At 46.1% G+C, this 25,879-nt stretch overlaps 1 protein-coding gene across 1 annotated transcript in view; it reads left to right on the top strand.

Annotated features, from left to right (window-relative positions):
• LOC140406652 (low-density lipoprotein receptor-related protein 1-like) overlaps window positions 1-25,879 on the top strand; it is a 1,475,832-nt gene that overhangs the window by 308,001 nt on the left and 1,141,952 nt on the right. Inside the window, exons 10-11 of the mRNA XM_072494659.1 lie at window positions 21,517-21,657; window positions 22,360-22,485. Coding sequence (XP_072350760.1) covers window positions 21,517-21,657; window positions 22,360-22,485 — 267 coding nt within the window. The remainder of the gene's footprint in view (window positions 1-21,516; window positions 21,658-22,359; window positions 22,486-25,879) is intronic.

Raw genomic sequence — 25,879 nt, forward strand, 5'->3', positions numbered from 1 at the left:
AGTCAGAGTAGAAATTCAAGAATAGTCAGAATGAATACGTGGCTTGAGGGATGGTGCAGGAGGGAGGGGTTCAGATTTTTGGGACATTGGAACGGTTCTGGGGGCAGTGGGACCATTACAAATCGGATGGTCTACACCTGGGCAGGACTGGAACCAATGTCCATGGGGGTGCTTTTGCTAACACTGTTGGGGAGGTTTTAAACTAATGTGGCAGGGGGATGGGAACCAGATTAGGAAGTCAGAGGTCAGTAAAGAGGCAGCAACTAAAGCCAGTAAGGTACTAGATAATAAACTCAATGTGACTAAGCGGAAGCGTAGACAGGGAAGAGATGATGAACGCAAAGGGACAGGTGGTCTGAGATGCATTTGTTGCAATGCAAGAAGTGCAGCAGGTAAGGCAGATGAATTTAGGGCTTGGGAATATGATGTTATTGGTATTACTGAGACTTGGTTGAGGGAAGGGCAAGACTGGCAACTAAATATCCCAGGGCATAGATGCTTCAGGAGGGATAGAGAGGGAGGTAAAAGGGGTGGAGGAGTTGCATTACTGGTCAGAGATGATATCACAGCTGTGATTAAGGAGGGCATGGTGGAGGATTCGAGCCCTGAGGCAATATGGGTAGAGCTAAGAAATAGGAAGGGTGCAGTAACATTGTTGGGACTTTACTACAAGCCTCCCAAAAGTGAGCGTGAAGTAGACATATGTAGACAGATTATAGAAAAATGTAGGAGCAATAGGGTGGTCGTGATGGGAGATTTTAACTTCTCCAACATTGAATGGGACTCATGTAGTGTTGGAGGTGTAGATGGAGCAGAATTTGTGAGGTGCATCCAGGAGAGTTTTTTAGAGCAGTATGTAAATAGTCCAGCGCGGTAAGGAGGCATTCTGGACCTGGTATTGGGGATTGATCCCGGCCAGGTGGTTGAAGTTTCAGTCGGTGATTACTTTGGGAATAGCGATCACAATTCCGTAAGTTTTAGAATACTCATGGACAAAGACGAGAGTGGTCCTAAAGGAAGAGTCCTAAATTGGGGAAAGGCCAAGTATAATAAAATTCGGCAGGAGCTAGGGAATGTGGATTGGGAGCAGCTCTTTAAGGGTAAATCCACATTTGAAATGTGGGAGTCTTTTAATGAAAGGTTGATTAGAGTGCAGGACAGACATGTCCATGTGAAAATGAAGGATAGAAATGGCAAGATTAGGGAACCATGGATGACGGGTGGAATTGTGAGACTAGCTGAGATGAAAAAGGAAGCATACATAAGATCTAGGCGACTTAAAACTGATGACGCTTTGGCGGAATATCGGGAAAGTAGGACAAATCTCAAAAGCGCAATAAAGAGGGTGAAAAGGGGTCATGAAATATCTTTGGCTAACAGGGTTAAGGAAAATCCCAAAGCCTTTTCTTCGTCTTTAAGGAGCAAGAGGGTAACTAGAGAAAGGATTGGCCCACTCAAAGACAAAAGAGGGAATTTATGCATGGAGTCAGAGGATATGGGTGAGATTCTTAATGAGTACTTTGCATCGGTATTCACCAAGGAGAGGGACATGACGGATGTTGAGGCTAGGGATTGATGTTTAAATACTCTCGGTCAAGTCGGCATAAGGAAGGGGGAGGTTTGGGCATTCTTTAAAAGGCATTAAGGTAGACAAGTCCCCAGGTCCGGTTGGGATCTATCCCAGGTTACTGAGGGAAACGAGGGCCTTAGCAGATATCTTTGCAGCATCCTTGAGCACGGGTGAGGTCCCGGAGGACTGAATAATTGCTCATGTTGTCCCTTTGTTTAAGAAGGGCAGCAGGGATAATCCAGGGAATTTTAGACCTGTGAGCTTGACGTCAGTGGTAGGAAAACTGTTGGAGAAGATACTGAGGGATAGGATCTATTCACATTTGGAAGAAAATAGACTTATCAGTGATAGGCAGCGTGGTTTTGTGCAGGGAAGATCATATCTTACAAACCTAATAGAATTCTTTGAGGAAGTGCCAAAGTTAATTGATGAGGGAAGGGCTGTAGATGTCATATCCATGGACTTCAGTGAGGCGTTTGATAAAGTTTTACATGGCAGGTTGATGGAAAAAGTGAAGTCGTATGGGGTTCAGGGTGTACTAGCTAGATGGATAAAGTACTGGCTGGGCAACTGGAGACAGAGAGTAGTGGTGGAAGGGAGTGTCTCAAAATGGAGAAAGGTGACTAGTGGTGTTTCACAAGGATCCGTGCTCAGACCACTGTTGTTTGTGATATACATAAATGATCTGGACGAAGGTATAGGTGGTCTGATTAGCAAGTTTGCAGATGATACTAAGATTGTTGGAGTTGCAGATGCGAGGAGGACTATCAGAGAATACAGCAAAATATAGATAGATTGCAGAGTTGGGCAGAGAAATGGCAGATGAAGTTCAATCCAGGCAAATGCGAGGTGATGCATTTTGGACGATCTAATTCAAGTGCGGACTATACGGTTAATGGAAGTGTCCTGGGGAAAATTGATGTACAGAGAGATCTGGGAGTTCAGGTCCATTGTACCCTGATGGTGGCAACGCAGGTCGATAGAGTGGTCAAGAGGGCATACAGTATGCTTGCCTTCATCGGACGGGGTATTGAGTACAAGTGTGGGCAGGTCATGTTACAGTTGTATAGGACTTTGGTTAGGCCACATTTGGAATACTGCGTGCTGTACTGGTCGCCACATTACCAGAAGGATGTGGATGCTTTAGAGAGGGTGCAGAGGAGGTTCACCAGGATGTTGCCTGGTATGGAGGGTGCTAGCTATGAAGATAGTTTGAGTAGATTAGGATTGTTTTCATTGGAAAGATGGAGGTTGAGGGGGGGACCTGATTGAGGTCTACAAAATTATGAGAGGTATGGACAGGGTGGATAGCAACAAGCTTTTTCCAAGAGTGGGGGTATCAATTACAAGGGGTCACCATTTCCAGGTGAGGGGGAAAAGTTTAAGGGAGGTGTGCATGGAAAGTTTTTTCACAGAGGGTGGTGGGTGCCTGGAACGCTTTGCCAGCGGATGTGGTAGAGGTGTGCACGATAGCGTCATTTAAGATGCATCCAGACAGATATATGAACGGGCGGGGAACAAAGAGAAATAGATCCTTGGAAAATCGAAGACAGGTTTAGATAAAGGTTCTGGATCGGCGCAGGCTGGGAGGACCGAAGGGCCTGTTCCTGTGCTGTAATTTTCTTTGTTCTTTGTTAAAAGCTGACAAGTCCCCAGGGCTTAGTCCTAGAGTGTTCAAAGAAGTGGTTGCTGAGATAGGAGATGCGCATTGATTTTAATTTTCCAAAATTTTGTAGGCTTTGGAAAGGTCCCATTATATTGGAAAATAGTGAATGTGATGTCTCTATTTAGGAATGGAGGGAGATAGAAAGCAAGAAACAACAGGTTCATTAGCTTAACATCGGTCATAGGGAGAATACGGGAATCTATTACGGATGAGGTTATCGTAGGGCATTTAGAAAATCTCAATGCAATCAGGCAGAATCAACATGGTTTTCGGAAAGGGGAATAATCTTTGACTAAATTATTGGAGTTATTTAATAGTAATAATAATCGCTTATCACAAGTAGGCTTCAATGAAGTTACTGTGAAAAGCCCCTAGTCGCCACATTCCGGAGCCTGTTCGGGGAGGCCAGTACGGGAATCAAACCCGCGCTGCTGGTCTTGTTCTGCATTACAAGCCAGCTGGTTGAGCATAATAAATCAGCCCCTGCTAATAACAGCCCCTTCCCCTGTTGTTTGAGGAAATAATAGACAACGTGCAAAATGGGGAAGCTGTATTTTACATATTGTACTTCAATTTCCAGAAAGTATTGAAATGTGCCAGGTCAAAGATTGCTGTGCAAAATTAGTGGTAATGGTCTAGGGGTAACATGTTAGCATGGACAGAGGATTGATTATCGAATAGGAAACACAGAGCAGGCACAAACAAGTCACTTTTGGTTTAACAAAATGTGACGAGTGAAATACCACAGGAATCAATGCTGAGGCCTCAACTATTTACAAATTATATCAATGACTCAGATGAAGGGATCAAAAGCACTGTTGCTAAATTTGCTGGCGATACAAAGATAGGTCGGAAAGTTGTGAAGAGCACATAAGGAACCTGCACAAGGATATGGATAGGTTAAGTGAGTGGGAAAATATTTGGCAGATGGAGTCTGATGTCGGAAAATGTGAACTTGTCATGAAGCTGAGTGCCTTTAATTTTGATTACAAGATTTTTCAACTTCCAACTGACTAGGAATTGAACAATATAAAAAGAGACAGAATGAACTACTTAAAAACACAAGTGCAAGCACACTGCTCAATGAAGAAGGAGCCAATCATTCCAGCGTGAAGAGATGGATATTTCCCATAATTCAAAGATCCATCGAAATTCGTCACTGACTGAGGAAGAAACATTAAAATGTAAAGTGCTGGATATTGAAACAATGGCTGCCACAGGCAGGCCCACTCAAAACACTTTGGAAATACACAATGGACATTGTCTCTGTGCAATTTGAACATTCTTCCCATGTTTTCGTGGGTCTCACCCCCACAACCCAAAGATGTGCAGGGTAGGTGAATTGGCCAGGAAAAATTGCCCTTTAATTGGGAAAGAAAATGGGTTAAAAAAAATGAAATATACAAAGGGCAAGATATTCCCGAACAGTTCATCTCGGGACCAAAAATTCATGCTCGAAATCAATGGACCTTTCAATAGTCTGTGAAATTGTCCGCCTCGCAGCCATCCTCCAACTGGTGAGGGGCTAGCAGCCGAGCCACGTAAAATGAGCGGCCTTCCCGACATAAATGCCTGGAGAATTGTCGGGTCCGTGGCCGCGCATGCGCACGCTGGTGACCTGCAGTGGTCACGCAGCACAACATGGCGCCGGCCGCGTGCAGACCCGACCTGCTGATAGTGCCATCCTGGACACCCCCTCGCAACCGCTGGTCCACCCCACACAAGTCCCCTCAGCCCTCACCGAAACTCCCCAGGCCAGCAGCATGGCTACCCCCCTCGACTGTGGCGGCTCTGGACACAGTCCGCAGCCGCCAGTCCGGTTCACAAAAACTGAGAGCACGTGTTCCGCGCCATCGGGAACTCGGACCATCAGGGGCAGAGCATCGGGGGAGGGCCTTCAGATAACCTCCTGACGTCGTCTCAACGGCATGCGCCGTACTCCTCGATGACACCATTTTGGAGGGGGCAGAGCATCCGAAAACAGGCGCCATCCCCGATTCGATCGTAAACAGGGATTCTCCGTTCGATCACCGATTACGATATCGGCATCGGGAACGGAGAGTCCCACCTTATGTTCTCCCTCTGGAGCTGAATTGCACCTGATTTGCGCTGCCGAAGCGATTCCCAATCCTTAGCCATGCAAATCTTTGCATGATGAGGATTGTAACGGAATTCCGCTGTTGGGCCGTCATGATGAGTGGGCAGCCCAATGGCGAGGTCCTGAGGATGGCCACCCTCTCCCCACAGCCCAATTCAGGGTCCCCCCTGGCCCCCCAGTATGGGGGTGACCGAATCTACACACCCTCTGAACAGAGACTACCTAAAGAGAACCGCCACAGAGAAACCTGAAATAAGGAGACCCCCCCACAGAGACCATAAGACCAAAAGACATAGGCCATTTGGCCCATCGAGTCCACTCCACCATTCAATCATGGCTGATTTCAACTCCATTTACCCGCTCTCTCTCCCATAGCCCTTAATTCCTTGAGAAATCAAGAATTTATCAACTTCTGTCTTAAAGACACTCAACGTCCCGGCCTCCACCGCCCTCTGTGGCAATTAATTCCACAGACCCACCACTCTCTGGCTGAAGAAATTTCTCCTCATCTCTGTTCTAAAGTGACTCCCTTTTATTCTAAGGCTGTGCCCCCGGGTCCTAGTCTCCCCTACTAATGGAAACAACTTCCCTACGTCCACCCTATCTAAGCCATTCATTATCTTGTAAGTTTCTATTAGATCTCCCCTCAACCTCCTAAACTCTAATGAATATAATCCCAGGATCCTCAGACATTCATCGTGTGTTAGGCCGACCATTCCTGGGATCATCCGTGTGAATCTCCGCTGGACCCGCTCCAGTGCCAGTATGTCCTTCCTGAGGTGTGGGGCCCAAAATTGCTCACAGTATTCTAAATGGGGCCTAACTAATGCTTTATAAAGCTTCAGAAGTACATCCCTGCTTTTATAGTCCAAGCCTCTTGAGATAAATGACAACATTGCATTTGCTTTCTTAATTACGGACTCAACCTGCAAGTTTACCTTTAGAGAATCATGGACTAGGACTCCCAAGCCCCTTTGCACTTCAGCATTAGGAATTTTGTCACCGTTTAGAAAATAGTCCATGCCTCTATTCTTTTTTCCAAAGTGCAAGACCTCGCACTTGCCCACGTTGAATTTCATCAGCCATTTCTTGGACCACTCTCCTAAACTGTCTAAATCTTTCTGCAGCCTCCCCACCTCCTCCATACTACCTGCCCCTCCACCTATCTTTGTATCATCGACAAACTTAGCCAGAATGCCCCCAGTCCCGTCATCTAGATCGTTAATATATAAAGGGAACAGCTGTGGCCCCAACACTGAACCCTGCGGGACACCACTCGTCACCAGTTGCCATTCCGAAAAAGAACCTTTTATCCCAACTCTCTGCCTTCTGCCTGACAGCCAATCGTCAATCCATGTTAGTACCTTGCCTCGAATACCATGGGCCCTTATTTTACTCAGCAGTCTCCCGTGAGGCACCTTATCAAAGGCCTTTTGGAAGTCAAGATAGATAACATCCATTGGCTCTCCTTGGTTTAACCTATTTGTTATCGCTTCAAAGAACTCTAACAGGTTTGTCAGGCACGACCTCCCCTTCCTAAATCCATGCTGATTTGTCCTAATCCGACCCTGCACTTCCAGGAATTTAGAAATCTCATCCTTAACAATCTTGCCAACAACCGAGGTTAGGCTAATTGGCCTATAATTTTCCATCTTTTTCCTTGTTCCCTTCTTGAACAGGGGGGTTACAACAGCGATTTTCCAAGCCTCCGGGACTTTCCCTGACTCCAGTGACTTTTGAAAGATCATAACTAACGCCTCCACTATTTCTTCAGCTATCTCCTTTCGAACTCTAGGATGTAGCCCATCTGGGCCCGGAGATTTATCAATTGAAATGAAATGAAAATCGCTTATTGTCACAAGTAGGCTTCAAATGAAGTTACTGTGAAAAGCCCCTAGTCGCCACATTCCGGCACCTGTTCGGGGAGGCTGTTACGGGAAGTTTAGACCTCTTAGTTTCTCTAGCACTTTCTCCTTTGTGATGGCTACCATATTCAACTCTGCCCCCTGACTCTCCTGAATTGTTGGGATATTACTCATGTCTTCTACTGTGAAGACTGACGCAAAGTACTTATTTAGTTCCTCAGCTATTTCCTTGTCTCCCATCACTAGATTACCAGCGTCATTTTGGAGCGGCCCAGTGTCTACTTTTGCCTCCCGTTTGTTTTTAATGTATTGAAAGAAACTTTTACTATCATTCCTAATGTTACTGGCTTGCCGACCTTCATATTTGCTCCTCTCTTTCCTTATTTCTCTCTTTGTTATCCTCTGTTTGTTTTTGTAGCCTTCCCAATCTTCTGACTTCCCACTGCTCTTTGCCACATTACAGGCTTTCTCTTTTGCTTTGAGACTCCACTTGTTGGTGGGGGGAGGGTTAATTAGAGGGTGTCTCTTTATTTAGGGTGTCTCTTTTTTTAAGGGGGTCCATGGTGGGGTGGCTGGGTGGGGGAGTCTGGTGAGGGCGGGCTGGTCTTGCATTGCTGGGGAGAGGATGGCCCTCCAATGGACTTTGAGCAACTCCCTCAAAGAGTTACCCCCTTGGCTCACCATGAGGCCCATCGCATCAGGGCCACGTTTCTCAGGATAAGTAGTGATTCACGCCTATGCGATTCCCGGCCCAGAGGATCGGAGAATCACGTGAGCCCGGAGCCAGGGCTGGTCAGTGGATGCAAGTCGGATTAATGACCTATTTGCATCCTCCCTTTGATATGGAGCACTGGCGCGGGGCATGAACTTTGATCTCAACGCCAAAGGTGGGGGCTGGAGCATCAGAAACGGGCGCCATTGCCATTTTCTCCCTGACGCTGGATCCTCCACCTCAACAGTAACTCGGCTACTGGAAGAGCATCAAACCCTTGGCTAACAGGTTAGAATCCAGCCACTGCAGGGGGATTGACAAGGAATGCCGAGTGGGAAACAAGCTGAAATATTGCGTTCTCCACCCCCCCCCCTCTCTTTCGGAAACCTACCAGTGAACTGAGATCTCATAATAATTACAATATCTACATGTGACTACATCCAAGAAACCAATGAAACCAAATCACCCAGAACATTTAACATGTATGCCTCACGGAAAGTCATATATTAACTGTATAGTCTTCTAATTTTCTTATTAGCCTCGTGTCCCTTATTTCTTATCCCTGTGTGGGGTGACACATTTTTATTTTTCCTCTCGCTTTCATGGTTAATAAAGTTGCCCGTTCTTTAACTAAAGAACACTTTACTTGATTGGTTCCTTATTGCTCACTGCATAAATAGTGAAATACATTTGGATTAGCAAAAAGCATATTCTCTTGAAAAAGAAACTGAAACCTTTGGTGTGACCAACTGAGGAGGCTTAATAGTCAGAATCCAGTTCTCTCCATTTCACCTGGTCATAACAGGCAGGAAGAGTAGAAAAGCAGCATATTAAGTGAGAATGCGCAGTTGGGGGGGCCATGGTCAAATCAGGCATGGCCTTATTGAAGGGCAGAGCAATTCTGATGGGCAGAATGGCCTACTCTTGCTAATAATTTGAGTGTTCGTATTTACATATGTTTATATCTTTGTATATTTGTAAACTATCACCATCTTTTACTATTCTATTGTTTCTCATGTAGCTTTACATTAAATTAGTCTGTGTTGCTCACCTCAATCATTCCCTTTGGTTGTGATTTTCACATTCTCAACACTCTGTGAGTAAAGAGTAAACTCGCTAATGTCCCAGATGACCATAGGCTGCTTTCCCCTTTGAGGGGGACAGCTGACTGGTGGTAATTTAACCTGAGAATCACCACACCTCAGATGAGGGTTAGGTTGAGAAGGCAACCTCAGCCGGTATGGGAATTGAATCCACACTGTTGGCCGCACTCCGCATCATGAACCAGCTATCCAGCCAACTGAGCCAAACTGGTCCCCTTTCATCAAAAAGTCCCTTCCTGAATTATTGAATTTGCTCGTGACTAACCTATATTTATGAACCATGGTTTTGGACTCCTCTCCAAGTGGAAATAATCTTCTCTGTCTTTCTTGTCAAACCCTTTGATAATTTGAAAACCTTTTATTCGAGAAAGAAAACTTCAGCTTGTCTTTCTTGATAGTTGTAGAAGCTTCTAACATTCAAACTGACAATTATTTCACAAATGTCTCCTCAAAACTTGGCTCCTGATTGAAAACAGAAGAGATACTCACTGTCTGTGGTTGGCTGCATTAACTGAAGAATAGAGATTCATTGACTTAAACTAATGCAATGGCAGCAAAGGTGTTGCAAACAACAAAAATGGGTTGCAGTTACAAGACAATAACCGTGAAGAATAAATAATTTCCAGTACAATAATTGAAAAACACCAGTTACAATACATTCAGAACTGATCATTGGCAGGAAACAGACCAGTTGCTCCAGACAACGTGGGAATGATCAATACTGCGATGTACTCTTGGAAAGTGTACAAGTTCCGAATGACCAATGACATTTTTCATGATTGAGAATTTAAATGGAAAGTAGGTTAAATATAATTGGGCATTTTATCTTTTAATCCATCTAAGTGAAAAATGGTTACAAAAGCAACAAGAGAAACATAGAGCCTGTTTAAGTGAGAGCGCAAGGAGACCATTAAATAGCGAGAGAGGCCAAAAACAAGAACCGTGCCGGGTGGCAATCTATTCGCAATCTAACCGGCTCGCTCCCCTTGGCAAAATCACGATCTCGCCATAGCGTGGTGAGAAACCAATAGTCACCACCTAAGCCTAATTCCCATACAATTATCGGGAGCGGCCCCCTATCGAACGGCCTCCTGTGATCGAACAGCCTCCCCAGCATGTGGTCACACTGACACTGATTGGTACTCTTTTTAAAAAACCTGAAACTGGATTGGATTAGATTGGATTTGTTTATTGTCACGTGTACCGAGGTACAGTGAAAAGTATTTTTCTGCGAGCAGCTCAAACAAATCATTCAGAACATGAAAAAAAAATACATAATAGGGCAACACAAGGTGCACAATGTAAATACATAGACACCGGCATCGGGTGAAGCATCCAAGGGTGTAGTGTTAATCAGGTCAGTCCGTAAGAGGGTCATTTCGGAGTCTGGTAACAGCGGGAAGGAAGCTGTTTTTGAGTCTGTTCTCAGACTTTTGTATCTCCTGTCCAATGGAAGAAGTTGGAAGAGTGAGTGAGCCGGGTGGGAGAGGTCTTTGATTATGCTGCCTGCTTTCTTAAGGCGGCGAGAGGTGTAGATAGAGTCAATGGATGGGAGGCAGGTTCGTGTGATGGACTGGGCGGTGTTCACGACTGAAGTTTCTCGCGGCCTTGGGCCGAGCAGTTGCTATACCAGGCTGTGATGCAGCCAGATAGTACCAGCCTCCCTGAACAGGTGCCAGAATGTGGCGACTAGGGGCTTTTCACAGTAACTTCATTTGAAGCCTACTTATGACAATAGGCGATTTTCATTTCATTTCATATGGTGCATCTGTAAAAGTTGGTAAGAGTCAGTGTGGACATGTTGAATTTCCTTCGTTTCCTGAGAAAGTATAGGTGCTATTGTGCTTTCTTGGTGGTAGCGTCGATGTGTGTGGACAGGACAGATTTTTGGTGATGTGCACCCCTAGAAATTTGAAGCTGTTAACCATCTCCACCTCGGCCCCATTGATGCTGACAGGGGTGTGTACAATAGTTTGCTTCCTGAAGTCAATGGCCAGCTATTTAGTTTTGCTGGTATTGAGGGATAGATTGTTGTCACTGCACTGTAGCCACCTGGGTTGGCCAACTCCCGACGTAAAATGGAGAACAGCAAAGGCTGAAGGGAAATTCAGCCAACACAGGCAGAAACTAGCAGGTGCAAGTTTACTGTGTATTAGACTCTGCAAAAGCCCAGACAGCATCGATACCAGCAACCATCGGCATAATAATGTAGCAGCCATCTACATACTAATGAGTGATCCCCGGGAACAATCGAAACACTTAAGGTAATCAAGGCCAAGCCAGACTCCTCGGCGCCAGCAGGAGCCAACACAAAAGAGGTTAACGGACACCTAAAGACCGCCCAACAGTCAGGGAACCGCTCCAGCATTGGAGAAATCGAACCAAGCGATTGGAACGAAGTCCAATCACTTGAAACCAGGTACGGGGTCCGCCCCGAAAGGCGGGAAGCCCCTGGGGACTATAAAGTAAAGCCCCCAAGTTCAAATCGTCCTTCTTGACAGGGTCACTCAGCAACGCGAACCAACCCTTGACAGTGACCTGTCCAGCTGCCTCCAAAGAATGTAAGTCTCAAGTCAATGCTCACTACGAGATAGGCGCTCCTAGCTACCAGTGCATACCAGCTTTTCAATCCTGCAGACTCAGAACCCGAACAAAAGGCCATTTGTTCCCCTGACCTGGTGGGCCAATCCGAACCTAAGTATTGGCCTGTTAGTGATAGAAATAGCTTAGAAAGTAGAGTTTATGCATGAGTAGCGATTTACTGTTGATAATAAATGTGCTTTGATTTGAATCTTACTAATTGGTGTATTGAGTTATTGATCATTACTTGAACTTGAACCTCGTGGCGGTACCATAAAGATACCTGGCGACTCCAGAGCAAAGGTTATAAAACAGAGCCAATTGAACCAACCAAAAGTTAGCAACAGCACCACTCCACTAGGTTCTCTATCTCCTTCCTGTAATCTGACTCACCGTTGTTCGAGATCAGACCCACTACGATCATGTCATCAGCAAACTGGCGCAGGAGCTGCTGCGGGTAACCAAGGAGTTGAGTAGCCATCTTCACTCCTGGGCAAAGAGCCTGTGGGCACTGGAGCTGCTGCCCCTGAAATCCAATTCAATTAAAATGCTAAATTAGAAAGAGGGTATTCATTTGATAACAATAAAATGCTGGAAATATGGGTTTAGTGACTGTGGTTTCATAGAATCATAGAATTTACAGTGCAGAAGGAGGCCATTCAGCCCATCGGGTATGCACCAGCCCTTCGAAAGAGCACCCTACTTAAGCCCACACCTCCACCCTATCCCCATAACCCAGTAGCCCCACCTAACCTTTCCTGGACACTAAGGGCAATTTAGCATGGCCAATCCACCTAACCTGTACATCTTTGGACTGTGGAAGGAAACCGGAGCACACGGAGGAAACCCACGCAGATATGGGGAAAACATGCAGATTCCGCACAGACAGTGACCCAAGCCGAGAATCGACCCTGGGACCCTGGAGCTATGAAGCAACAGTGCTAACCACTGTGCTCCCGTGCCGCACATAATGTTGAAATGTGTGTTACAGTCAATGAAGGGGGGGGGTGATGATAACCTATAGAGAGTTGAATGCTGGTGTTCCTTAATCTATGCCATAGTCTGACCCCTGCCTGTCTACTCACACCCATCACCTGCACATGGTGTGCTGGGAGGAGGGGAGGGGAGGGGGGGGGAGGGGGGTGCAGCGGCAGGTGTCCAGGACCTCCATGTCCAGGGAGATGGGGCATGGGATTGGTGCTGGCTCCACATAGCGGAAGAAAGTGCCAGAGACGTCATACTGGTTGAGGTGCTGATATTGTAATGGGATTCACAAACTCTACCACTTCCCCACTCTCCTGATGGTGCCACCCGCTTCCCCAACTCCCTCCCCCAATGCCCTCTCAGTGATCCACAATGCGCTTAGCCTTCTGTGCCCTACCACTATGTATAGGCGTATCTCCAGGAAACACATCAGAAGTGGGGGCAGCCAGCTGCTTACCATGTCACGTGGTCTTGGATGCCCCTGGTGGGCAGCCATTGAGCCTCTGAGGATGGACAGCCGTGGCACACTTGCGGGCGGCACATGCCCCGCCATGCCACACTATACCCGGTGTTGACTGCAAGACGTTGTAAAAGGATTGGAACTCGGAGGAGCTGGTGGCCATCGTCAACACCCCCTTTAGAACATAAGACATAGAACATACAGTGCAGAAGGAGGCCTTTCGGCCCATCGAGTCTGCACCGACCCACTTAAGCCCTCGCTTCCGCCCTATCCCCGTAACCCAATAACCCCTCCTAACCTTTTTTGGTCACTGAGGACAATTTATCATGGCCAATCCACCCAACCTGCACTTCTTTCGACGGTGGGAGGAAACCGGAGCACCCAGAGGAAACCCACGCAAACATGGGGAGAACGTGCAGTCTCCGCACAGACAGTGACCCAGCAGGGAATTGAACCTGGGACCCTGACGCTGAGAAGCCACAGTGCTAATCACTTGTGCTACCATGCTGCCTGGGTCCAGATAGGCATCCAGCACCTTCTTCCTCCCAGTCGATGCCCAAAGGGCCTGTGGGTTCACCTCCGGATGGAGGAGCAGCTGGTTCAAGCCCCAGCTGCCTCTGTGTCATCTGGCCTAGCCAGCCCTCGCGGCTCCTCAATGTCTGCAGCATGGTGTTGATGCCCTCAGTGACTGAGCCATGCTCTGCAGATCCTTGGCAATGCTTACCTGGGACAAGCTTCGCATCACCTCGGCTATTCCCATCTGGGACTGGGACATGTCCTGCAGCACCGCATCAAGATTCGCCTGGTACTCGGTCAGGTCCCCAACGAGTCAGACATTCTACTGTCACTGACTGAGCCATGCCTTGAACACCTCCACTCGTGCTGCTGACATTGTGCACAAGGCTCTCCACAGCGGTTGCCACCCTAGCAGTGTTGGCCGTGGTGTCACGCATTGCCGGCACCATGCCTTGCGCCTGTAGCCTTTGGGACTCCTTCAATTGGCTGTGGACCTGCTGGAGTGTCTCTGACATTCCCCTATGAATATCGCAGCCACACCCTATCGTTTGCATCAGCTCTGGGTAAACCTGGTTCAGAGGCTCAGCATCTGACAGGGATCCCGCTGAATCCTGGGATCCAGCAGACCTCTGATTGCTTTCTCACCTGGGCATTCCAGCCTCAATATGATCTGCATCTGCAACTGTGTGGTGCTCATCAGATTGTGTCCCAGAAGCCTGACCACTAACGTTGCCCACCGAGGTGTGTGCCTCTGCGATGGTGGAGGGTGGGGATAGCAGCTGTGCTGCGACTTTAACGGATGTGTTCTCGGAGCTCACCTCCAACGTGTTCTCTTCGGAGGTGGGGGGGAGGGGCTGGATGGTCCCGCACCGTTGACTGCAGATCCTGCGGGTGAATGGACGTCGTCAGTGGAAGGATGGGTCAGCCTGTATGGCATTTACAATATTTGACAGTTCATCTGGGTGGCCGCCAGTGGATCCTCACCTCTGCGCCATGCGCCAACCCACACATTGGTGAGCGATCTTTCCTTGGCTACACCTGTAACCCCCCAAGGCCCATTGCTCACAGGGGGTGACGACTCTGATGTTCGGTACCCTACTTCCCACCTGGACCCTTTTCCATCGGTTGTGGGCTGACTTCTCCTGTGGAGACACAGAAGGACATCGTTAGCCGCATGCATGTTTCTTCTTGGAGGTGGTTGTGCGAGGAGCTTGGGGGGCGGAGGGGGCGGTGGGCCATCTGGGGGCGTGGGGATTATGGGGGGGTGTTGGAGGTCCGGTACAAACTTACCTGAGAGGCCCAGTCAAGATTGTTAACCTTCTTGCGACACTGGGTGCCAGTGATGGTCATACTCCCCGAGCTGATGTTCGCTTCCCTTGGGGGAGCAGGTCATCCCGTCTAGCCTCCTCCGCTTCCAACAGTCGTCCCAGGTCGGCATCACCAAAGTTTGGGCTTGGCTCCGTGGCACCATGGCTGCGAGCGGAATGGGGATGGCTGCGTAAAAGCGGTTTCAGCATTGCTGTCATTTGTTAGCGGGGTTCTGGCGAGTGTGGTCCCGGGCGAATCAGCCGGTGAACCATGATTTGCGGCTTGAATCCCATAGAGCCTTGTTAAGTGGGCCAATAAATGTTTATGGCGGTGACGGCCTCGCAGGACTGAGCGTCGGAAAGTTCGTGGCATTCCCCGCCCATTACCATACTTAGAATCGTTTCCATTAAATCGTGCACATAATCATATAAGTTCTAATGGGTCTAATAGTGGCACAGTGGTGAGCACTGTCTACATGGACTTTAGCAAAGCCTTTGACAAGGTACCGCATGGTAGGTTGTTGCAGAAGGTTAAAGCTCACGGGATCCAGGGTGAGGTTGCCAATTGGATTCAAAATTGGCTGGACGACAGAAGACAGAGGGTGGTTGTAGAGGGTTGTTTTTCAAACTGGAGGCCTGTGACCAGTGGTGTGCCTCAGGGATCGGTGTTGGGTCCACTGTTATTTGTGATTTATATTAATGATTTGGATCAGAATTTAGGAGGCATGGTTAGTAAGTTTGCAGATGACACCGAGATTGGTGGCACAGTGGATAGTGAAGAAGGTTATCTAGGATTGCAACGGGATCTTGATCAATTAGGCCAGTGGGCCGACGAATGGCAGATAGAGTTTAATTTAGATAAATGTGAGGTGATGCATTTTGGCAGATTGAATCAGGCCAGGACCTACTCAGTTAATGGTATGGCGTTGGGGAGAGTTATAGAACAAAGAGATCTAGGAGTACAGGTTCATAGCTCCTTGTAGGTGGAATCGCAGTTGGACAGGGTGGTGAAGAAGGCATTCGGCATGCTTGGTTTCATTGGTCAGAACATTGAATACAGGAGTTGGGACGTCTTGTTGAAGTTGTACAAGACATTGGTACGGCCACACTTGGAATACTGTGTGCAGTTCTGGTCACCCTATTATAGAAAGGATATTATTAAACTAGAAAGAATGCAGAAAAGATTTACTAGGATGTTACCGGGACTTGATGGTTTGAGTTATAAGGAGAGGCTGGATAGACTGGGACTTTTTTCCCTGGAGCGTAGGAGGCTTAGGGGTGATCTTATAGAGGTCTATAAAATAATGAGGGGCATAGATAAGGTAGATAGTCAACATCTTTTCCCAAAGGTAGGGGAGTCTAAAACTAGAGGGCATAGGTTGAAGGTGAGAGGGGAGAGATTCAGAAGGGCCCAGAGGGGCAATTTCTTCACTCAGAGGGTAGTGAGTGTCTGGAATGTGCTGCCAGAGGTAGTAGTAGAGGCGGGTACAATTGTGTCTTTTAAAAAGCATTTAGATAGTTACATGGGTAAGATGGGTATAGAGGGTTATGGGCCAAGTGCGGGCAACTGGGACTAGCTTAATGGTAAAAACTGGGCGGCATGGACTGGTTGGGCCGAAGGGCCTGTTTCCATGCTGTAAACTTCTATGATACTATGATTCACTGCTGTCTCACAGCATCAGGCACATGGGTTCAATTCTGGCCTCAGGTGACTGTCTTGTGTGGAGTTTGCACTTTCTCCGTATTTCTACGTAGGTTTCCTCCAGGTACTCCTGTTTCCTCCCACAGTCCAACGATGTGCAGATGAAGTGGTTTGGACATGCTAAATTACCCTTTAGTGTCCAAGGATGTGTGGGTTAAGTGGGGTTATGGGGCCTAGATAGGGTGCTCTTTCAGAGGATCAGTGCAGACTCAATGGGCCTAATGGCCTACTTCTGCACTGTAGGATTCTGTGCTAATGATATTTGTCTTGATTAATTCTGTAGTGATCTCGGTATGTGCATGTACATAAGGGGTTAATGTGTAATCAGTAGCACCAGCTGGTCACTAGAGGGAGTACCACCAGGGGTATAAAAGCAACCTCATTGTGCCTCTCTCTTTCTCTTTCGGGTGTACTGTGACCAGAACAGGAGTATAAGATTAGCTCAGATGGTTAGTGTAGTTAAGCATAGTTACTGTAGTTAGATCTTGTTGACCTTATCCCTAGCATTAATGTTAAAGTAAAGAACTCATGCAATTATTGTTATATTTACTCAATAAACCTTTTGTAACTACTGAGTTCGAGTCTTCTTCATCGAGATTTAGAAAACCTCACTAGCAACCAAGGTTTGAGTGACACATATTACACACATTAATATATCAAAACAAACAAAGAAGTGTAATAAAAGAAAGTCATAATTTTGAAAGTTTGGAAGCAAGAAAATGATGGGCGGAAGTTGTGAAGCTTTGAAAAAATTCGTAAAAGTAATGATTTTATCATCTATTTGCTTTTCCTCAGCTTCTAAACTATGTCCAGCACACATAGAGTAAATAAATAAAATAAAAATACATGGCTGTAGATATTCTGAATAAATAAATTGTTCCCTGTTATGTTTGTACAAATGCTATGGTATAATTTTAAAGTAAAATAATTTGATGGTGGGTATTTAAAGATGAAAAGATTTCAGGAAAGTTTTCTAATATAGTGGGATGTTGTTTATCTGGATTTCTGAACATGATTAACTTCAAGTTTAATTATGCCTGTGATTACTCTCCGTGTAGGGATTTATATTTGAAGCGCAGGTCATGGTATTATATTGAACATCTTTGCCAATGGGGTAGGTAAGCAATTAGCCCACTGCCTCTCAATTAGTGATGTTCTGAAACTGGTAATATGGCAATTAGTGACACAGGAATGTAGGAGCAGGAGTAGAACATGGAGCCCCAGCAGCCTGTTCCATCATTCAATCAAACTGTGTCTGATCCGTGACCTAACTCTATGGGTGCAATTTACCTTGGCACTGCCATCCTAGCACTAGCAAAGTGCCTGGTTGGCACTGCCAGGCTATCGGGGAACTGCTAGGGTGCATGGGTGGCTGTGCCACGGTTCCAGGTGCCAGGGCACCACTGCCAAGAGCCAAGGCCTGAGAGAGGCCATGCACATGAAAGGTGGAATGGGGTTGGGTATAAAGGGTGGTGTGGGAGGTGGGAAGGGCGGGTATGAGGTGGCATCTGAAAGATTGGAGGTGGTAAAGGGTGGGGGCCCTGAAAGGGCAGGGTGCCCGAAAGGGGGCATGGGGAGGCCTGTAAAGGGGGGGCCTCAGCGACCCCAAAGGAGGGTTTCCTCACTTGGAGGTTTGTGATAATGCGCATGTGTGCGCGTGATGTAATTTCCCCTGGATTGGGGGTGGGGGGACCCCAAGCTCACTTAGAGATTGGGGCACCTTCTCAAACTTGGGAGTTCTAGCGAGCGGAGCACCCCAGTGTACAAAATTGGACTAGGTGCGGCTGAGGCCCCTTTTACAATGCAACTCACGTTGTATAGCCATGTGTTTCTCGGCTCTGCGAGTGCTGGGGAACAACTGGCTAAACGCGCTCGCTATGGGACTTTGTTCCCATTTTGTTGAATCGAGCCAAAAGACCATGAGACATAGGAGCAGAATTAGGCCACTCGGCCAATTGAGTCTGCTCCGCCATTCAATCATGGCTGATATTTTTCTCATCCACATTCTCCTGCCTTCTCCCCATAACCCCTGATACCCTTAGAAACTTTTCCATTAAGTCATGTCCTATATATTCCTTATTCCATAAGTCCGAATAGCTTTGGTAAATATCGATCTCAGATTTAAAATTGGTAGCAGACCCAGCATCAATTGCCATTTGCAGAAGAGAATTCCAAATTTCTACCACCTTTGAGTCAATAACATCACATCTTAAATTCCAGGGAGTTCCCGATGTTGCACAATTTCTTCTCATAATTTAACACTTGGATGCCAGTATCATTTGGGTAATCCAAAGCTGCACTCTCTCCAAAGCCAATGTATCCTACTTAAGCTGTATTCTCTCGAACTGCTCACTGTACACCAGATGTGGTCGAATCAGGGCTTCGTATAGCTAAAGCAGAGAGTACTTTGAGCTTTATTAATAGAGGCATAGAATACAAGAGCTCGGAGGTTATGCTGAATTTATACAAGACACTAGTCAGACCTCAGCTGGAGTATTGTGGACAGTTCTGGGTGCCACAGTGTAGGAAGCAAATGAACGCATTGAAAAAAGTGCAGAAGACTTTCACAAAAATTGTTTCAGTTATGAGAATAGACTGGAGAGGTTGGGACTGTTCTCCTTGGAGAGAAGAAGGCTAAGAGGAGATTTGATAGAGACATTCAAAATAATGAAGAGGCGAGTCAGAGTAGAGCGGGAAAAACTGTTCCCACTCATAAAAGGATCAAGAATAAGAGGGCACAGATTTAAAGTGATAGGCAACAAAAGCAAATGTGATAGGAGAAAAAATATTTTCACACGTTGAGTGGTTCAGGTCTGGAATGCAATGCCTGGAAGAATGGTGGAGGCAGGTCCAATCGAGACATTTAAGAGGGCATTAGATGACTACTTGAATAGGAACAATGTGCAGGGGTACAGGGAAAAGGAAGGTGAATGACATTAAGTCATGTTGCTCGTTTGGAGATCTGGTGCAGATGCAATGGGCCAAATAGCATACTCCTACTCAGTAATACTTCTATGATTCACCATCTATAATATCACAATTTTCTCCTCATGTCCTATCAATATTGCTCTGAAGTAAATGTTCTATCTGAAACCCAAATAAACAAATTTTAATTCATGTTTTTTTTGTTCTCACCATGCTTTAATCTATCTTTGCCAATTGGAAATTATTTCATGGTTCATCAAATTAATGAATAAAACAACATAGCTTTAAAGACTGAAAACTTTTTTCTTCGTTCTTGATTGCTCTGAAAATGGAACCGGGGCGGGATTCTCCGCAATCGGCGCAATGTCCGCCGAACGGCACCAAAAACAGCGCGAATCAGTCCGGCATCGCGCCGCCCCAAAGGTGCAGAATTCTCCGCATCTTGAGGGGCCAGGCCCTCACCTTGAGGGGCTAGGCCCGCGCCGGACTGATTTCCGCACCGCCAGCTGGCGGGAAAGGCCTTTGGTGCCCCGCCAGCTGGCGCGGAAATAGCTTTGCTGTGCGGCGCATGCGTGGAGCGTCAGCGGCGGCTCACTGCATCCCCGCGCATGCGCAGTGGAGGGGGATCTCTTCCGCCTCCGCCATAGTGGAGACCATGGCGAAGGCGGAAGGAAAAGAGTGCCCCCACGGCACAGGCCCGCCCGCGGATTGGTGGGCCACGTTCGAGGGCCAGGCCACCGTGGGGGCACCCCCCGGGGCCAGATCGTCCCGCACCCCCCCCAGGACCCCGGAGCCCGCCCGCGCCACCTTGTCCCGCTGGTAAGAGAGGTGGTTTGATTCTCGCCGGCGGGACAGGCATTCCATCAGCGGGACTTTGGCCCATCGCAGGCCGGAGAATCGCCGGGGGGGCCCGCCAACCGGCGCGGCGCGATTCCCACCCCCGCCGAATATCCGGTGCCGGAGAATTCGGCAACCGGCGGGGGCGGGATTCACGCCGGCCCCCGGCGATTCTCCGACCCGGCGGGGGGTCGGAGAATCCCGCCCCAGATCACTGCATTTGCCTGAAGAGAGATTCCTCATAATTATGAGAGCTGTAAGCTGGAAGAAGTTGTGAAATGAAACTGTTATTTTTGTCAGGCAGAATAAACTCTTTCACAAGGATAATAAGCCCAGTTGGAAATGTATTTTAGTGCAGTAAATTCTTCAGGCTTATTGGGAACTTAAAGTGAGATATGCATACATATATCATCATACTTGCACAATTCCGCTGTGTAGGTCAACAAGGGTGGAAATGGCATAACAATAAAATCATAGGGGTAGACTTACCAATCTGGGCATAATCAGAAAATTGCATCCCAAATGCCCTTGAAATTAAGTTAAACTTCCAAGTGCTGCCTAAAATGTATTTGCATCAGCACAAACATGAAATCTTCCATGAATCGGCACACTCATGGAAAGTGAGTTTGGTTTGGTTTTCTTTTGCATGAAAATTCATTGCTTGCTGTACTTGATTGGTAACCTGGTGCAATTTTATTGTCGCAGAAAAATGATAAACATTTCAATAGTGATATCCCATCCTTCGTCTGTGAGTAAACTGATTCAAAACCACTGATAATGACTTTATAATGATACTAAAACACTTAGTAGGTCTATTGGTGTTTTTAACATGAAAAGACTTTAAAATGTGCTCTGTAGTGCATGTGCACCTGAAAATGAGTGCAAGTTAAAGTGTCTTCATGATTTGGTGGAATCTTGCGATTTTGACCTGACTGCTTGGCCAGTTGTGTGAATAGAGCCTGACAAAGGCGAATTGAATCATGAACCAACATGATTGCAGTGAACACAAGCATAAGTTGTTTGGGGCATAACTCGTGTTCCAGATTTCTCTGCTGGGTTGGCCAGTTTTGCCCAGATTACGCTGATTTACTAATTTAAAGGAGAAGAAACTCGTGCCTGCGATATTTAATTCTTAGTTGGCTACGGCACTTTTTCTTTTATTATTCTCATCTTTGTTACATTTTTTTCTAGTGAAACCTGGTCCACCCACCCTTCAGCAGTGTCACTTTGGAGAGCTTGCTTGCAGAAACGGGAGATGCATTCAGGAGCGTTGGAAATGTGATGGCGATAATGACTGCTTTGATGGTAGTGATGAAGATCAAGACATCTGCTGTATGTTATGAATTGCACAGCTTGCTTTTTGTTTAGTTGCATAATGTTGAAAAATGAGATAAATTAGATTTGAGCATGCCTTGTTGCGCTATTAATTTGCAACCTCGTGTACTATGTTCTGGTAAGATTTAATTAAAATGAAGAATATAATTTCTGCTTCATCATTTTGAGACAAATTACCAAACAAACAGTAAATCATTTAAAAAGATTTTTGAATAGCTAAAATTGACAGACTAATCCGCCATACAAGTGTGGTGTTTTATTATTCAGCTGTTCCAATTGAGCAAAAATGTATTAGTTTGCACATCTGATTTGTTTTCTGGAGTTTACTTTTTGCCAATTTGCATTTTACGGATAAAATGACAGCAGTTTGACAACCAACTGGGAATAATCTATAAGTAATAAACGTTATTTAATAGTTGGTAAAAATTACAAATAAATCAGATTGTGATTTTGAATTGGTGCTATAAAGCATTGCGTTTTAGCACTATAACCATCTAGTATATTGCCAGTGACAGGTTAAAATTATGAGATAATGTTCAGTGGCGAAGTAACAATTCTTTAGAATTAGAACCGAAGACAGTGCATAATTCATTTATCTGCTTTATCCTAGACTCATATCACAGTTGTAAATTGTGTTCATTAGCATGTTATTTACCGCTTTTGGTGTTAACTGATCAGCCATCATTATTTTTTTGGCAGACAACACTACATGTCCTGCTAATCACTTCAGATGCCAAAATAATCGTTGCATCCCTAAAAGATGGTTGTGCGATGGAGCTAATGACTGTGTCAATGGTGAGGATGAGTCAAACGAAACTTGCTCAGGTAATTTTTCTAATGGGTTGCGACATTTTGAATTGGAGTGAAATGCTTTATATCAGAGTCCTGATGTACAATAGCGTTCATGCTTTGAATAATTTTTTGCATCTAGACTATGTCTTTGTAAGTATTGTTTACCAACCTGAATAAGTAAATCAAAAAAATAAATACATCAAGGGTTAGATTTTTCCGCCCAGGACAGAAAATAAGAGTCATAACCGCTTCTAGGTTGAGAACCTTCCCCAGGATGGGAAACAGTCGCTTTTTGGGATTTTCAAAGATGTACCCCTTAATTGGCATGCAGATAGGCTTCCATCCAATTGAACATGCTCTCAAAGGGGGATGATCAATCAGAGGCTATCCAGCTTGAAAGAGGCAGCAGCCTGCAATGGATGATAAGTAACTGAGAGGACAATTCAATATGGACGTGGTTCCTCACCAACATTTCACAATTAAAAAATAGTTCCTTCAGCCAGACCCTAACACTGGGTGTGCTGGGTGTTGTCAGGTGGGGGTAGGGAAGCGGAGAGGAGGAGAGAACTTGGTGGTGTGGAACCTCTGCACAGAATGGCCTGTGGCTTGCAGCCAGGAAGGTAGGGAGGGGCCAGTAGGCCTGTGTGGAACGCAGGCCCTCCATTGTAGTGCTAATTGACAACCTTGTGTCAATTGAACAGCTAGTACAAGAAATTGGAGGCTGAATTAGAAAACTATGACCGGGATTCTCCAAAAGCCCTGCTAAGTGTTGATGCCGCGTAAACACCGGAATGTATCACGCCGGCATCAACGGGCCTCTTCGCCCAGCGATTCTGTAACTCACAGGGGACGCGCGACTGGCACCGATTTTACGGTCGCCGGGGAACAGCGTCGGACCCGATCACGGGTCTGAGGCCCCATTCTCCGCCCCCGTGCCGAACGCCATTTCGGCTCGGAGAATCCCGGCCTATGGATTGGGAAATTCCAATCGGGCTTCTTTAATGACTGTTAACAATGCTCCCAACAAGCCTGATTGACCACCTGCCTCTTGAGGACATGAAGTCCTGCTGGCTCCAATCCTGCCTCGGCAGTCGTGGCCAGTGCTGGGAATGGGGTGAGCCAACTGGCACACTGGCTGGCATCAGGCACTTGTGTTCAATCCACCCAATCGGGCCCGAACAGCATGCCCAAGAGTTTGCAAAAATAAAACTGTTGCTTTATACTACAAGAATCTTTATGCTATTTTGAGTGTCAATGTACATTCAAAACAAATAATGAGGGGGTTTTTCAATGAGTATTCATAGAATCTCTACAGTGCAAAAGGAGACCATTTGGCCCATTAGATCTGCATGATCCTCTGAAAGAACACACTGCCAGTTTCCAGAGCGCTGCCCCATCCCGCAACTCCATAACTCCACCTAACCTGCACATGTTTGGACACTAAGGGGCAATTTTAGCATGACCAATTCACCTAACCTGCACGTCTTTGGACTGTGAGAGGAAACCAGAGCACAGGGAGAAAATGCAGACATAGGGCGAATGTGCAAACTCACACAGTCACCCAAGGCCAGAATTGAACCCGGGTCTCTGGCGCTGTGCGACTGCACTGCTAACCGCTGTGCCGCCGTGCAGCCCTATATTCATATTCTGTTTTCATATTTATATTCAACAATAGGTAGTTAGAAATAGAGATTTGTACCTAAATGGAAGAAAGTATGAAACAATATTTATTTCAACCTTTGTCTGCTTATTATTCAACGTGAATAAGGCTTTGACTATAATTCTTTGTCAGCCATAACAATTTGTATTAATATGAGTTGTGCATTACGTGAATGAAATCAAATTTTCCAAAAATTCAAAATTGCAACAAATTATTAGCCGAGCTTAGGTATAAGCTGTCAAATGGCGAATTGAGAAAGAGGTTAGGATCTATATAAAGCAGCACAGGGTATATGACATAAAATATACACTTATCTCTGTTTGCTGTATCTTTCTTTAGTTTCTGCCATATTAATTTAGGAACTTTAGTGACTTGATTATGTTGTGTATAATTAAAGGTAATAATTGAAAGGTATGAGGCTTTTTGTGGCTGATAAAGCTTAATTTCCACTAGATAATTGTAACAATTAAATCAGTAAAAATGCCCTTACATAATTAACGTAATTGTACACTGCATAAGTAGCAATTCAAGTCTTAAAGGTTCAACAGTGATTCATTTCAATGGGATTCATTATTGTCCATTCCACTGGCAGGTGGGTCTTTGGTCCACTGGGGGGACTGATGAGGGGTAGCCTGGGGTGGTGGGGTTGGTTACAGGGGGACAGCTTTTGACAGGCCGGGTCCAAGTGCGGCCGACGCCATGTTGCACGGGGTGGCCACCACAGGCACATGCGCGGACACGGACTCAGCCATTCTGCAGCCGTAAAGCAGGTAAAGCCGGGGGCAGAGAATCCGTGCCCACCGGGCAGAGAATCGGTACGGGGGCGGCACAGGATCGGAGAATCCAGCCTGTGATGTCTCACTCACACCATCAGGCATACAAAACTACATACGGATAAAGATAAAACAGTAATTGCAAAAATCAAATTTAACCCTGTCTCTATTTTGATGGAAGCCTAATGTTTCATAATCATGTTGTACTTTAGCTGAAATGGTGACCTTCAAGATGCAGAGATTTTTCAATCATTATAATGGTTCCTAGAGTTGATCTACCCAGACGTTGTTTCACTGGTAGGCTTGAAGATGGAACATCTTAGAGGGGGAAGGGGGGGGGCTTAGTTTCTCTTTCAACCACGGTAGCACAGTGGGTAGCACTGTTGCTTCACAGCTCCAGGGTCCCAGGTTCGATTCCCGGCTTGGGTCACTGTCTGTGCGGAGCCTGCACGTTCTTCCCGTGTCTGTGTGGGTTTCCCCCGGGTGCTCCGGTTTCCTCCCAAAAGTCCCGAAGGACATGCTGTTAGGTAATTTGGACATTCTGAGTTCTCTCCTGTGTACCTGAACAGACGTGGAATGTGGCGACAAGGGGCTTTTCGCAGTAACTTCTTTGCAGTGTTAATGTATGTCTACTTGTGACAATAAAGTGGAGTTTTGTTTATCTCCATTACAGTGATCAATACAAGAAAAGGTATCTTTGCCCTTTTGAGAAATAAAATGGTATAATCCAAAAAACTGTCTGATGGCTCTGGTGATTCACACAAGGATTGCTACCATAACTCATCCAATATTTCTGAGATTGAATATGTTCAGTTAATATCCAGTGTGATTTAATTTTAAAATGTTGTGTTTAAAATGTCTTGAAGGATTTTCAATACCAGCATGCATGGCCTTTTGGCTAAGATCAAGAATTAGATCAAGTCCAAGATGATGTGTAATGTCTTTGCTTGAGAGCTTGGATCTTGTACGTCTCTCTTGTGGGGACCATGAATTG

The sequence above is a fragment of the Scyliorhinus torazame genome, chromosome 2 (assembly GCF_047496885.1).
Source record: "Scyliorhinus torazame isolate Kashiwa2021f chromosome 2, sScyTor2.1, whole genome shotgun sequence".
NCBI classification, from domain to species: Eukaryota; Metazoa; Chordata; class Chondrichthyes; order Carcharhiniformes; family Scyliorhinidae; genus Scyliorhinus; species Scyliorhinus torazame.